General features: G+C 51.5%; 1 protein-coding gene across 2 annotated transcripts; it reads right to left on the reverse strand.

Annotated features, from left to right (window-relative positions):
• Positions 1–1,355: 1,355 nt before the first annotated feature.
• On the reverse strand, positions 1,356–10,083 carry SLC30A2 (solute carrier family 30 member 2). 2 transcript variants are annotated; one of them, XM_073317617.1, is made up of 8 exons: positions 10,036–10,083; positions 8,748–8,962; positions 8,055–8,201; positions 5,684–5,837; positions 4,723–4,894; positions 3,010–3,115; positions 2,743–2,877; positions 1,356–1,795 (listed from the first exon to the last, which is right to left on the reverse strand). In XM_073317617.1, exons 2-8 carry the CDS (start codon positions 8,920–8,922, stop codon positions 1,650–1,652), a joined length of 1,035 nt encoding a protein of 344 aa, XP_073173718.1. In that variant the 5' UTR covers positions 8,923–8,962; positions 10,036–10,083; the 3' UTR covers positions 1,356–1,649. The 2 variants fall into 2 exon arrangements, with proteins under 2 accessions (XP_073173718.1, XP_073173719.1); XM_073317618.1 differs by lacking the exon at positions 1,356–1,795 and adding an exon at positions 1,958–2,023.
• Positions 10,084–14,702: the final 4,619 nt, after the last annotated feature.

Below are 14,702 nucleotides of genomic sequence, written 5' to 3' on the forward strand. Positions count from 1 at the left end.
AGGCTAGGGCTGGAGCCTGGACTCAGCAAGAGACCCGCATGGGGTTTCAGAGCCTAGGGTTCCAGCCCAAGCCCAAATGTGATTATGTTCCCCCCGCCCCTTTTATTAAGAGCGGGAATTTATTTTTCTGTCTCTCAGTGTTCAGCATTTGAAAAATAATCACTTCCCATCCATCCATCAGGTTTCACTTCCTTAGCATTTGGCTGTCGATGCCATTGCTTACCCAGGCAGAGAATCTTGCAGGAAATGTGTAAGACTGCCAGTTCTGCGTAAGGCCCCCAGCGACTCTCCCTCCGGTAGCGTGTGCAAGTGACTGACGGGTGCAAAAAATGGGGAAGGGTGCAGAGGCTCGTGAAGCGCGCAGGTCTTCCTCATTCAGGGGGAATGGGGCTGCTCGAATTCCTAGCAAGGTCAAAAAGCCAACAGCTGCCTGCAGCAGCATCACATGAGCTGGGCTCATGTAGAGCTGGGGGTTGTATGCACATCTGTCGGCTGGGGGGAAGCAACAGAGCGGGGACTGGAAGGCTTTTGCTCTCAGTGATGGCTTGCAGACATCTGTCCCTGTTTGCAGTGCTTTCTAGGGGGGCCTTTTAGAGCTGTTGGTTTTGAAGTGGAAGTTTGCAGGGGAAAGAAAATGGAGAGGGACAACTGGTTTTGGGGGAAGCAATGTAACTGGGGTCTGGGTTTATTCTGGTGGAGATCATTAGCTATGCCTTAAGGTAGGGCTACACTGAAATTAATGACCTGTAACAGGGCTGCTGGCTGGCCCTTGTCAGCTGACTTGGGCTCACAGGGCTTGGGCTAAAAAGTGCAGTTAAAATTAAGTAAAATTGTGTTTTTAGTGGAGTGAAAAACAATCGACTAAAATAGAGTAGGTAATGGCAGTAACAGTGCCTGTTACAGAAAGTAAGCAGATTTTATTTATCTCTACTAAAGAGAGTGTACAAAGTATACACGTGTGTTTCTGATATCTACGTTAAGGCTCCAAAACTGATACCTGAAGGCTTGGGATTGGGAATATCTTGCTGTATTATCTCCTGATTGTTCTAAACTTACATATACACTTAAAATATGGCTTTAGGTGGCGTTTGTATATATATGTTTTTCTTTCTTTATATAGAAATTAGATACAGTGTTCCCGTCAGCTAATTTCTAAGTTGTTAGCGGCAAAAAACCTAGAGTTCTCAGGTGCCTATGTTGCACCGCCCCCAAAATGTGAAATGGCGCCCCTGGATCAGACTAGACGTTCCCGCTGCTCCTATGGCAAACCAAGCAGTCGAGAGCATGCTGAAGAGTGCAAGGCTCTCCCACACAGAGCATGAAGCCAGAGGGACAGAATCGTTTAATCTGCTTTATTTTCAGAATATTAAAAGTGATGCTCCCTGTTTGGGATGGGATGAAAGTGAAATAAAAAGAAAAGCAAAGAAAAGAAAATGTCACTGTCTCTCAAACACAGTGCAGGGGAGAACACGGTCATATCACCTCATCCCAATGCCCCAGGGACTGGCACCCTGCTGCCTCCGAACGGCCACTTGACCACAGCACGTCCTTGTTTGGGGAGGCGGCAAAGGAGCTCTGAGGTCGCAGCGTTTCCAGGACAGTTGGTCCACAGTCGGTCACCGATTCCCCCGCCCCGTGCAGAGAGGCGCTCAGTCGGAGGGGCTCTGGCACTCCCGGCAGTCTCTCATGTCCTCAGAGTAGTTCTCGATCTGGATGGTGGTGGTGTGGAAGTTGAACGCCCCTTGCAGTTGGGAACTAGCCTCCTTCAAGATTGTCTGTGCGTCGGTGTTTTCATCTGGAACCAACACAAGCATGGAAGCTGGAGAGGTCACGTAGTGGGGTAAAAACTTGGCCTTTGAGCCTGCCAGGGTGCACTACATCCATAGACCCAGATAGAGCTATCGTCTCGCCAACAGATAACAGTGCTCCAGCTCAGTCACAAGTGACAGGAATCGCTGGGTGAAAGGCTAGCTGCTGCATCATACAGGGGGTCAGAGGAGAGGACCACCATGGTCCCTTCTGGCTTTAAATAAAAATAAAGAAAGCTAAAAGTGATTTTTTTCAGGACACAGTCACTACCCAGAGTCCAGTCGGGACTGCCTAGGCCAATCAGTTTGCAGGATCAGGGTCTTAAACTGTATAATCTGGGGGGTGCAGGGAATCACATTCTCTTATCTAAGCGAGACCTATGCAAAACCCACCCAAAGCACAAAGGTCTCTTGGGATGGAAACTTGTGCAAAGCCACCAAAAAAAAAAAAAGGGCCCCAATTTTGTACTAAAGGATCATGAGCTTCTGGGTGAACCTAAGCAGAGCTCTGAGCTGGACACAAAACCAGGCAAAGCCGGTGCAGCATTGAGGAATCTCCCATGATCCTCCATGTCCAACAGCTTTTCTGCCAAGAGCGCTTGACGCCTCCAAAGCGCATCTTCTTGGAGCACGCTGCTCTACCCCCAGGGTCCGATCCAATGCCACCGAAGCGACGGGAGCACTTCTACCAGGTCCTAAATGTGTGCCGTGTTGCTGTGGCCGGGTTGGTCCCAGGATGTTAGACAGACAAATGGCTGAAGTGGCATCTTTTAGTGGACCAACTCCTGCTGGTGAAAGAGACGAGCCTTCCAGCTCTTATTCAGGTCTGTGTCAGCTCAAAGGCTCATCTCTTTCACCAGCAGGAGTTGGTCCAGTAAAAGATATTCCCTCCCCCACCTTGTCTCTCTAATGGGCAGGCAGGGTAGATACTTACTGATAGCTATATGGACTGACAGCACTGGGTGCGAGACAGTCAGGGCCCAGATGTGGAGGCTGTGAAGGGCTTTCACACCATTGATGGACAGCAAGATCTCCTTCACGTTGTTGAAGTCCACCCCTTTTGGGGTACCTTCAAGACAGCAAGAAGCACACAGGGTCAGAGCCCCACATCAGCAGGAAAGGGAGGTACCCTGTAACCCACAGGAGAACATACCACAGGGGCGGGACTGGGTTAACTACCCTGCTCTGTGGAGCTCCTTACCTTCCATCAGAACAAGGACGACATCCCGGAGGATGGTGAGTGTGGTTCCAAGGACCAGGATTGAGAACAGGAAGGTACAGATGGGGTCTACGTATTTGTACTCTGGCTGGTGGGAGGAGGAAAGCAGTTACTCAGTATATTTAATGTAAAGCTCACAAATGCCTCATATTCAAACAATGGCCCTCAGACTCCACGTAATCTCATTACACAATGCTCAGTGGTTTCCTTCCTGAGCTACTCAGCTTCATGCCAAACGAAAATTCCATTTTTCATCTGCAATTGTACTGTGTGTTGTGACAGCTGAACAGATCACAAGCTAAGCAGAGGTGCAGCCTGGTCACTGCTTGGATGGGAGGCCTCCAGGGAACATCCAGGTGCCAATAATTCAAAATGCTGCACTATTTCCTCTGAGTAAAGGTTTGCTGGTATAGGAAAGTGTCCAGCAGAGGGCAACAAAAATGATTAGGGGGCTGGAGCACATGACTTATGAGGAGAGGGAACTGGGATTATTTAGTCTGCAGAAGAGAGGAATGAGGGGGGATTTGATAGCTGCTTTCAACTACCTGCAAGGGGGTTCCAAAGAGGAGGGATCTAGACTGTTCTCACTGGTACCAGATGACAGAACAAGGAGCAATGGTCTCAAGTTGCAGTGGGGGCGGTTTAGGTTGGATATGAGGAAAAACTTTTTCACTAGGAGGCTGGTAAAACACTGGAATGGGTTAGCTAGGGAGGTGGTGGACTCTCCTTCCTTAGAAGTTTTTAAGGTCAGGCTTGACAAAGCCCTGGCTGGGATGATTTAGTTGGGGATTGGTCCTGCTTTGAGCAGGGGGTTGGACTAGATGACCTCCTGAGGTCCCTTCCAGCCCTGATCTTCTATGATTCTAGTGTAGAAGCAATTTATAGTGTCAAAAAAAGTGCATAAGAGATCCTGACACAAGCATTTTTTTGGCAGCATAATTGTACATGTGAAACTCTGAGCAGCGTAGTAATGTTGCAAATAAAATCACATCCCTTAGCGACATTACTATGCGGACAAAAATTTTCAGTATAGACCTGGCCTGAGTGTGGACCCCAATGCCCTAGTGTAGCATCACCGGACCTTCTGCCTCCTTGCTGATGAGAAGAGAAGCAGAGATCCTGACCATGTGTGGACAATAAGGATCATATAGCACAGAGCTGAGGCATCAGTGTCTCCACTAAGTTCCAACTTGGATAGCTGCATCCCTGCATTCCCCTGAAGTTTCAAGTTCACACATAATTCCTTACTTTCTATCCTACATGGTTGTGCAATGCTGCTAGGCAGCTGCTGCATGCCATTCCAGAGGTGGCTGCATTTCTGTGGTGGGTGAAGTAAGTGAAATGCAATTGAAAAAAAAAAACTCATATATAATCTGTGTTCTGCCACTAACTTCCTCTGTGTCCTTGGGCAAGGCATTCAAACTAAGGCAGAGAGGTTAAGTGACTTTCTCAAGGACAGAGAAGGAATTACCAGCAGAGCAAAGATAAGAACGCAAGAGTTCCTGGCTCCCAGTCCTGTGCTCGGACCACACCTGTGGCCTGTGCTCAGACCACACCTCTTCCTTCCTCCACCTAGGACAGCACGATTCATGCTCCAGCTTCCATGCCACAACAAATGAAAGATCCCTCGTACATCGCACAGTGGGGAGTTTCCAGCCCTCTGCACCCAGACACTCTTAGCAACAGAGCCCGTACCTTGAAATATATGATGTATGCAGCTACCAGGACGCCAACGCTCTGCAGCAGGTCCCCGACCACATGGATAAAGGCGGCCTGGACGCTGGTGTTCCCCTGCTTGCTGTGCCCACGGTGGCTATGGCCGTGGTGGCTGTGCCCATGACCTGACTGGTGAAGAGCGACTCCCATTCTTCAGGGAAAGACGGAGCAGCAAGGTCACGGAGCGTGGCACCTCAGCCCACGGCCTCCTCCCATGCCTTCTGCACCAGTCGAGACAAGCCCTGCCTGCAGAGGGGCAAAGCCACCTCCCCTCCATCTCCCCATGCAGGGTGCAGCGCGAGTTTCCACCCTGCTCTCGCTGCCAGCTTCCGACCCGGACTGCAACGTACAGCGCTAACCACAGACCCTCTGGCCTGCGTCACTCTGGCTCAGTAACAGAGGGCCTGGAACCCTGACACAGAGGGAGGCTCAGATCCTCAATCCTATGCCCCACTGCTTGGGTCAACAGAACCCCAGTCTGGTAGTTCCCAGTAGAGGCCGAGGAGACAGCTGAGAACCCCGCAGCCCCCTTGGTGCCCTGGATTCTAGTGCAAGCCGCGTGCAGCGGACACTAGCTCCAGGGAGCGCGGGGGTGGGAAGGAGGGGAGAGGAGCACAGAACCCTTCACAGCCACTTCCAAACTCACTTGCAAAATCCCTGCTGGCATTCTACCAACCAAGGCCCTGCCCCTGCTCCCAGTGGAAATCAACGGCCAGACTCTCAGGGGCTTCCAACGGGAGCAGGATCGGGCCTCGGGAGACCGCTAATCCCCGGATTAATCGCCTGTTTGGACGGGCAGGCCTTTCGGATTGGCCAGAAGAAACATTCCAGTGTGAGGGATTAACCTTTGCAATTTGACCAGCAATGAATGACCCTTCCCGCCCCATCGCCTTGGAGTGTTCTCAGAGGAGCCAAGAGCCAGTGACTCGGCCGGACGTACATGATATTCACCGCCACAGCGCAGGCGGAGGTGATGAGCATGGCGTCCCCTTCGATCTCATAGTTGTTTGAGAGCAGACGCTCCACGGCCAGATAAACCAAGACTCCAGTCACCACCCAGATCGACAGCACTGAGACCAGAGCCCCCAGGATCTCTGCAGAGACAGCCCGGCACACGCAGGGTTAGAGAGCAAGAAACACACAGCAAATCCTCCTCCAGACACCCAGCACTCGCCACCCTGTGGGACAGCGGCCACGGAGCCTCATGCAGGGACTTCTTGGCTTCACGGCTGCCTCCCCAGGGCTGCACAGAATCCCAGATTCCCCCAGCGCCAGGGACTGAGAGTGGGGTCTGTGGTGAGCCACTTCCGTTGGCCTTATGCAGCTCCTGCACCAGGGGAAATTGCAACTCCTTTATGGTCCATATACAGCACCGGAGCAGCATATAGGGGCTGGAGCTGGGAGGGGGGTGTGCAGAATTGACCCCTAAAGGCTGGTTTACATGGGGAAATATTCTGGCATAGCTCTAGCAGAATAACGATTCTTCCACTCTAGCTATACTGGTCAATTTCCGCAGGAGGACTAGTCCTAATTATGTTTAACAATTCTAAGTCACCCCCTCATTGTTGCTTCTGATCCACACCTTTCCTCCAGCCCCTCGGCTCGTCAATCACACCACCTTACCCTCCCCTTGTGCCCCCCTCTGAAACATAGCTGACGTGTCCTCTCTGAATTCAGCTCTCTGGGCACAAGTTGCACCTCTGTACTCTCCCAGTCTAGTTAAAGCTACACAACCCCGTCTAGTGTGGATGCAGTGACGCTGGTATAAAGGTGCGTACCCCTGTATCATTTATACCTGTAAGGGAAGGGGCATAAGCTATACCAGAACAAGGTCTGATCTACACAGATTTTGTACCAGTTTATTTCACTCCAAAGTGTAATTTTTTAAACCTAGTTACTCTGGTACAGCTGCTGGTGTGGATGCAATTATACCTTCCCATATGGAAATGAGCTATTTACTAGATAAGCACCTTTATACGGGTAAAACCGCATCCATACTAAGCGGATACCATTTTAACTATCCCAGGATGGGTAAAGCAATACAACCTTTGAGTTTAGACAGGGCCTAATGGACCTTTACCCCAAGAGAGCTACGTGTGTGCTCGGAGCGGTACAGATGTAACTATTTCAGTTAAATGCCACCTTCCCGCACTGAAATCATGACAGCCTATTTGATATATATGATATGATAGGATAGCCTGTAAACATCTATTTACAGACCAGGCCTCAGTCTGCAAGGCTGGTGGTCCGGCACTTTCCACAGCGTTAGCTCAAAGTTAGGAAAAAATTAATGACGTCAAGATGACGACAGCAGAAAAACACCGTGGAGATGGCCGGGAATGGAGAGCGGAGAAGGGGACTGGGTATCTCACAAATGCCAGAGAGAAGAGACAGACAAAGGGAGACTGGCAATGGGAATGCTAACAGACCTTTAACAACTGCAGCACTAAAGAGCCTCTGTAAGAATGTAGAGAGCAAAGGCAGTTGGCGGTTTCCCCGCCCTTGGGCAGATAGTGGGCTGAAATAAATCTACCCAGCATGTGGGCTTTCAGCTGCTGCATTTCGCAGGAGGCTCTCCTTGACTTCAGCAAAGCTGTTCCCCTGGTTAGAACTGCAGCTAAGTGATGAGCTAACTCTCGGGTTGCCCTCAGATGGAAGTTAATAGGGGTGGCCCTTAAAGGAGGGAGGGAATTACTGTACCCAAATACCAGGTCAGAACAAGGAAAGGGGAACATCCCATTCCAGCAGGAGTGCCACGGGGCTGGTTACAACTGGACTCAACGTGATGGGGAAGTACTTGCTGCCAGAAGGGCCCAGTGGCTCAGCATGGGTGTTTGCTGGGGTAGGGTCCCACAGGGGTAACTAATGATCTTAGAGCCAGAGGTGCCAACGATCCTGGAACAGTGGATCCACAGAGGCAGTAAAAAGGGACAATCACAAGGCTCACCGGCTCGGGGGAGTCGGGTTAGCAAACAGCTTGCACCCAGATTTCTGTGATCCCCCCGTGCATTCAGGTGTGTGCTCTGCAGGGTTGGGTCTGTTGGATCCCAGTTCTTAGCCTGCACTGGCCAGATGGGACTTGTGTGGGATCTGGACATCTTCCCCATCCCCCACTGCTCTGCAAGTGTCCCTCCCTCCCCTCTCCATTCAAGAGCCTTTGCAAACCCCACACCAAGGAAACTCCCTTCCTTTCAGATAAACCCAGCAGCAGAAAGGAGCATTATTAGATGTCACCACACCCAGTGTTGTTCTTCCATTGAGCACCTGGGCTTCATATCCTGCCCTGCAGGGGAATACACTCAGCAAGTTACCTGCTCGGTGCCAGCCAAAGTTCATTGTTTTGGTAGCCGGCCGTGAGGCCATCCACAGGGAAAACAGACTGATCATCATGCTGGCGAAGTCCGTCAGCAGGTGGGCTGCGTCTGTCATGATGGCCAGGCTGTGGGACAGGTATCCCCCTGAAGTCGTGGAGGAGAAAGAATGAGTCAGTGAAAGGATGGAAGCCTCCAGGAGCACCAATGCTGCCCCTATGCCCGTCACAGACAGGGCACGCGACCAGTGCCGAGGAAACCCTGAAGAAAGATCAGAGTCCATGTGATGGCGGGCTCCTGAGACCAGAGGGGCTCCTGGTTATAACCGGAGCCTGCTGCAAAATACTCACCTGGGTTTTCATTGTGTCTGCCACTTTAACCCAGGGCCCCTCTGGCAGTTTTTGCCACCAGTTTCAATGGGCTTAGGATCAGGGCCCTAAGGTTTGATCCTACCAAGTGCCCACCTTGCGGGACGAAGCCCTTACCCAGATACACAATTATATTTTTGGGATTAGCTGTTTGAACAATGAAATGCAACTACTTCTAGGGCAGACCGTGGCAGCTGTTTAATAGCCACACATAACAGTTTAGGGAGGAGGTGGAGAAAAATCTCTTGTCCAATCTAGCTGTTCCAGCATCTTGGCTCTTACCAGCCAAGGAAGCCATACAACATAGGCTACTTTGGCGTCTTACCTATGACTTCTCCTGTCATGAAGACCAGGCAGATCACAGATGCGATGTAGAGTTTCCTTCGAGCCCGCTGCTTTTCGGAATCGTAGTGGCTGCCAGCAGCCCAGTTGGAATGACAATGCTGGTTCCCCGGGAGGCCCAGCTCGATGGAGGACATGTCTGGAATGTACTTGAGCATGGAATTATGAAAGTTCTTCTCGGAGATGCTCAGATAGGACCTGAATGACAGAGAGTCACCGTTACTGATCACCCTTGGGAACTGCTGGCTGAGAAACTCGGGGAGAGGGTCTGAAAGGGGGAAAGAGATTTCCAATTGAAATTAAAATGATGCCCCTTTGTGCCCAAGGCCCTTCCCTTCCCACCCCCCAAAGGAAATGTGCCCCAGGGTTTTCAAGAGAAGCTAGGGATTTTTGGGTGCCCACCTTGAGACGCCCAATTCTCAGATAGTGCTGGAGCACTCACCCTCTGAAAGCCAGACCCCTTGGTGGCATCTCATTCTGGGCACCCTAAAAATCACCAGTCACTCATGAAAGCCCTGGGCCAAGTCTAGCTAGTCTCCCCTGCTTGAAAACTCCCCTCCATCCAGGGAGGACTGGAAGCTCTAAAGCAGGAGATTCCCTACCCCTTCCTTCTTCCACCCATCACTCATTCCCTGCCAGGCAAGCCCTCCTTCCCCCCCCCCCTTAACACTGAAGGAACCACAGTTATTCCAGCTGTAGCCCCCATTTCCAAGTTCCTCCCAATAAGGGCAGCAGATGGAGACAGTGGATTGGTTTGGTCCCCCAGACTAAATTACTGGGGAGCCCTTCTGTGCCAGAGTCACCCTCTCCCCCCAGAAGGGCAGACACACACCGGGCAGAGAGACACCAGAGCCAGGGAACCTGCTGAGCCAGAAGCAGGTGCCCTGGAACCCAGATCCTCAAACGTAGGTAAGTGCGTAATGTCCATTGGCACTGATGGGAGCTGGGCACCTAAATACCTTTGGGGAGCTGGGCCTGGCAGCCTGGAATGGGAGAAAGGAGGCTGCAGCCAGGCTGGGTTCTCTCCCTGGGGTCCCACAGTGCAGGGGGGAGACAGGCCAGCCTGGGGAGCTGCAGAGCTGGGCTGGGGGAAGCACTGGGATCCCCTGCAAGAGATGGGGGAGACACAGGGGACAGAGTAGGGGGAGGGTGCTATGGGGGAAGGAAAGGGGGACTGGGGTTTGTTACTGGGAGGAGGCTCAGAAGGGAGGGGGGGGTTACACGATTGCCCCATGGAGGGGGTAACTGAAGGGGGAGAAATCGCCTCTCACCTGGCTCCGGGCTCCCCCAGCAAGTGCCGCTTCTCCTCCCCGTCCCCTTGCGCCATCCTCACCTGCCGGGGCGCGCTCGGCTCTGGCTCTCCGCGAGGGTCCCCCTGCTCCAGCCACCCCCCCGGGCTCGCAGCTGCCTCTTTATCTGGCCCCGGCCGCGGCCCGTGTGAAGCGCCGGGGACTCGTGTGCAAAGGGCCCGGCGGGGGCGGCGAGCTCCGGCCAGGCCGGCTGCAAACTTTGCAGAGCTGCCTCCCTCCCCGGGGGCCGGGCACCCCGGTAGCCCGCCCGGCGGGGAGCCGAGGGGACCCCCGGCTGGCCACTCCCGTGCGCTCCGCGGGGCCATTGCGCCTGGAGAAGCTGCGCGCCTCCCCCCGGGGCAGCGAGGGGCTTCACCCCGGGGCCCAGCCCTGCCTGGGGGAGGGGGTCTGGCCATGCACCCCCTTGGCATTGCTCCAGCCCCGAGTCGCCCCCTTCCCGCCGTGCCAGTCCCCAATCCCGGTGTGAGCCATGGGTCCAGCTGCCGCCGCCCACCCGCCCCCCGCTGGAGCCTGGCTCACTCCACGGAGCAACTGAGAGCTAGACCCGCAGCAGGAATGCGAAGCTAGCTGGTCCCGCAGCTCCATCCTGCCCTGAGCCGGTCACCTGTCCTGGCATCGGGGCGCCCGGGCAGCAAGACTGCCATGGGGCTAACTGGACTCAAGGAGCGTAGCAAACTCCCGAGCCACGTGTCAAACACCTGCGATCCCGCCCCAGTTCCTGCTGTAGCCCCCTTCCCCACACCTTCGCCCCCAGTGCCAGGAGGAAAAGGGAATGGGAAGTCTTGACTGAGTTAGACCTTGGAGCAGTTTTAATGCATATCTGCTTTTAAATCGATTTCGTTGAACCAGTGCAAATCCCTGTGTGAACCCTCTTAAACTGGTTTCGAACCTGGTTCCTTTAATTGAAGTGATTTAAATTAAGATGATTTGAATTTAATTTAAAGATTGTTTAAATTAAGGTGGTTAGAGTTTAAACTAAGGGGGCTCGAATTTGAATTGGTTTAAATCCATTCAATAGCGTCCACATGGGTTTCACTAAATCAGTTTAACAGCATATCTTTAGTTAAACTGGTGACACTTTTAATAGAGACAATCCTAACAGAAACAGTGGTAGGGCTTTTGGGATATTCATGTAGCCATCCAATGTAGCTTGTGTTTGAAATGCACTGATCCTGCAAAAACGTATGCATGGAAGTAACATCTGTTGAGTTCAATAGGACCAACTCACCTGCATAAAATGACTTGTGTCTATAAGCTTTGCAGGATAGGGCCCCGGATTGTAAACTCTGGAGCACAGATCCCCTTTCCTCTCTCAACTGTACAGATGCTGCTCAATAAATAAGTGATCTCCTCTAATGTAACTTGGGGATGCACCAGGAACCAACGTGCTGTTTTTAATCTCCCTCTACGTCAAGCTCTTTGGGTCTGTTTACTGGAGGACCATGGTCTAAGAATTCTTCACACAGCTGCACAGACAACCTGGGGAACTTCTTGCCAGAGGATGTTGTGAAGGCCAAGACTGTAGAAGGGTTCAAAAAAGAACTAGATAAGTTCATGGAGGATAGATCCATCCAGAGCTGTCCCATCCATAGGGCAGACTGGGGCAACCGTGCCAGTTCCCACGCTTTGTGGGGCCTGGCGCTTCAGGAGGACATGGAGTGGGGGCAGGGCAGCCCAGGGGACTAGCAGGAGGCCTGGCGCCAGCAGCAGGGGTCAGGCCTGCACCCCGCACTCACCCCCCGGGTTCGGGTTCGGCTCAGTCTCTATGGCAGCAGCAAGGAGCGAGCCCTCCCTAGCTGGCTCCACTCTGCCCAGTTCCCAGAGTTGCCTGCTGCCGCAGGGTCCTAGTGCCCCCAAGCACTAGTGCCAGGGGAGGCTGACCCTGACCCTGCCCTTCTGCCTCCGATGGACCTTTTCCCTTTCCGGAAGGACCCTCTACCAGCGCAGGGGGGCCCCTCACCCCTAGCATAGGTGAGTGCCAGCCAGTAGTCTCCATCGTCCCTTGCCTGTCGCCCAGCACTGGTATCCCCCCAGTACCCCACCTCTCCCTTCCACTGCCCTTTCTTCCCTCTCCCAGCACTGGGTGGGGTCCTCCAATGCTACCCCCAGACCTTACCCCCCTGCGTCAGGGTCCTCCTTGCCTTTCAGCTCTCCAGCCTTGGGCTCCCTCTCCCTGCAGTACCAGGACCTGAGGTCCCACAACTCTGCTCTCTCCACCCCCACCAGGACTGGGGTCCTCCATCCATCTGCTTTTCTGCCTCCCCTCCCAGCCCCTAGAGAAAACAGATCCTAGAGCTCCTCTTCCATCATGGAGGAGGAGTTCTAGGATCTGCGCTGTAGGATCTGCTCTAGGATCTGCGCTGGTAGACACAGGCATTCCAGACACAGGGATTCCTTGCCCCGGTCCCCAGAAGAGACAGCTCCTTTGGCCTGGGAAGGGTGGTGAGGGCTTGACTGAACATAAGAACAGCCATACTGGGTCAGACCAAAGGTCCATCTAGCCCAGTAGCCTGTCTTCTGACAGTGGCCAAAGCCAGGTGCCCCAGAGGGAATGAACAGAACAGGGAATCATCAAGTGATCCATCCCCTGTCGTCCATTCCCAGCTTCTGGCAAACAGAGGCTCGGGACACCATTCCTGGCCATCCTGGCTAATTGCCATTGATGGACCTGTCCTCTACAAATTTATCTAGTTCTTTTTTGAACCCATCTTGTCCTTCACAACATCCTCTGGCAAAGAGTTCCACAGGTTGACTGTGTGTTGTGTGAAAAAAATACTTCCTTTTGTTTGTTTTAAACCTGCTGCCTATTCATTTATTAATGGCCCCTAATTCTTGTGTTATGAGAAGGAGTGAATAACACTTCCTTATTTATTTTCTCCACACCAGTCATGATTTTATAGACCTCTATCATATCCCCCCTTAGTCGACTCTTTTCCAAGCTGAAAGTCCCAATCTTATTACTCTCTCCTCATATGGCAGCCGTTCCAGACCCCTAATCATTTTTATTGTCCTTTTCTGAACCTTTTCCAATTCCAATGTATCTTTTTTGAGATGGGACGACCAAATCAGCATGCACTATTCAAGGTGTGGGAGTACACTGGATTTATATAGAGGCAACATGATATTTTCTGTCCTAATATCTCTCCCTTTCTTAATGATTCCCAACATTCTGTTCACTTTTTTGACGCCACTGCCCATTGAGTGGATGTTTTCAGAGAACTCTCCACAATGACTCCAGATCTCTTTCTTGAGTGGTAACAACTAATTTAGACCCCATCACTTTATATGTATAGGTGGGATGGTGTTTTCCAATGTGCATTACTTTGCATTTATCAACATTGAATTTCACCTGCCATTTTATTGCCCAATCACACAGTTTTGAGAGATCCTTTTGTAGTTCTTCACAGTCTGCTTTGGACTTAACTATCTTGAGTAGTTTCGTATCATCTGCAAATTTTGCCACCTCACTGTTTACCCGTTTTTCCAGATCATTTATGAATATGTTGAATAGGACTGGTCCCAGTACAGACCCCTGGGGGACACCACTATTTACCTCTCTCCATTCTGAAAATGGACCATTTGTTCCTACCCTTTGTTTCCTATCTTTTAATCTTTAATCCGTGAGAGAACCTTCCCTCTTATCCCATGACTACTTACTATGCTTAAGAGCCTTTGGTGAGGGACCTTGTCTAAGGCTTTCTGAAAATCTAAATCCACTATATCAACTGGATTCCCCCTTGTCCACATGCTTGTTGACCCCCCACAAAAAATTCTAGTAGATTGGTGAGGCATGATTTCCCTTTACAAAAACCATGTTGACTCTTCCCCAACAAATTATGTTAATCTATGTGTCTGACAATTTTGTTTCCTTATTTTTCTGTAGTCCCCCTTTCTGAAATTAAATGCTACAGCATTGGGCCACTGTGGTGTTTTTCCCGCCACAGGGATGTTAAATTTCATTATATTATGGTCACTATTACCAAGTGGTTCAGCTATATTCACCTCTTGGACCTGATTCTGTGCTTCATTGAGGACTTAATCAAAAGTTGCCCCTCCTCTTGTGGATTCCAGGTCTAGCTGCTCCAAGAAACAGTCATTTAAGGTGTCATAGAATCATAGAATCATAGAATATCAGGGTTGGAAGGGACCCCAGAAGGTCATCTAATCCAACCCCCTGCTCAAAGCAGGACCAATTCCCAGTTAAATCATCCCAGCCAGGGCTTTGTCAAGCCTGACCTTAAAAACCTCTAAGGAAGGAGATTCTACCACCTCCCTAGGTAACGCATTCCAGTGTTTCACCACCCTCTTAGTGAAAAAGTTTTTCCTAATATCCAATCTAAACCTCCCCCACTGCAACTTGAGACCATTACTCCTCGTTCTGTCATCTGCTACCATTGAGAACAGTCTAGAGCCATCCTCTTTGGAACCCCCTTTCAGGTAGTTGAAAGCAGCTATCAAATCCCCCCTCATTCTTCTCTTCTGCAGACTAAACAATCCCAGCTCCCTCAGCCTCTCCTCATAAGTCAAGAAACTTTATCTCTGCATCCTGCCCTGAGGTGACTGGCCAGCTCAGTGCTTTGGCATCATTATCAGCTCTGGCTGGAGGTGTCTTGGGTTGACACTCTCAA

This window comes from Lepidochelys kempii, chromosome 19, assembly GCF_965140265.1.
Source record: "Lepidochelys kempii isolate rLepKem1 chromosome 19, rLepKem1.hap2, whole genome shotgun sequence".
NCBI lineage: Eukaryota > Metazoa > Chordata > Testudines > Cheloniidae > Lepidochelys > Lepidochelys kempii.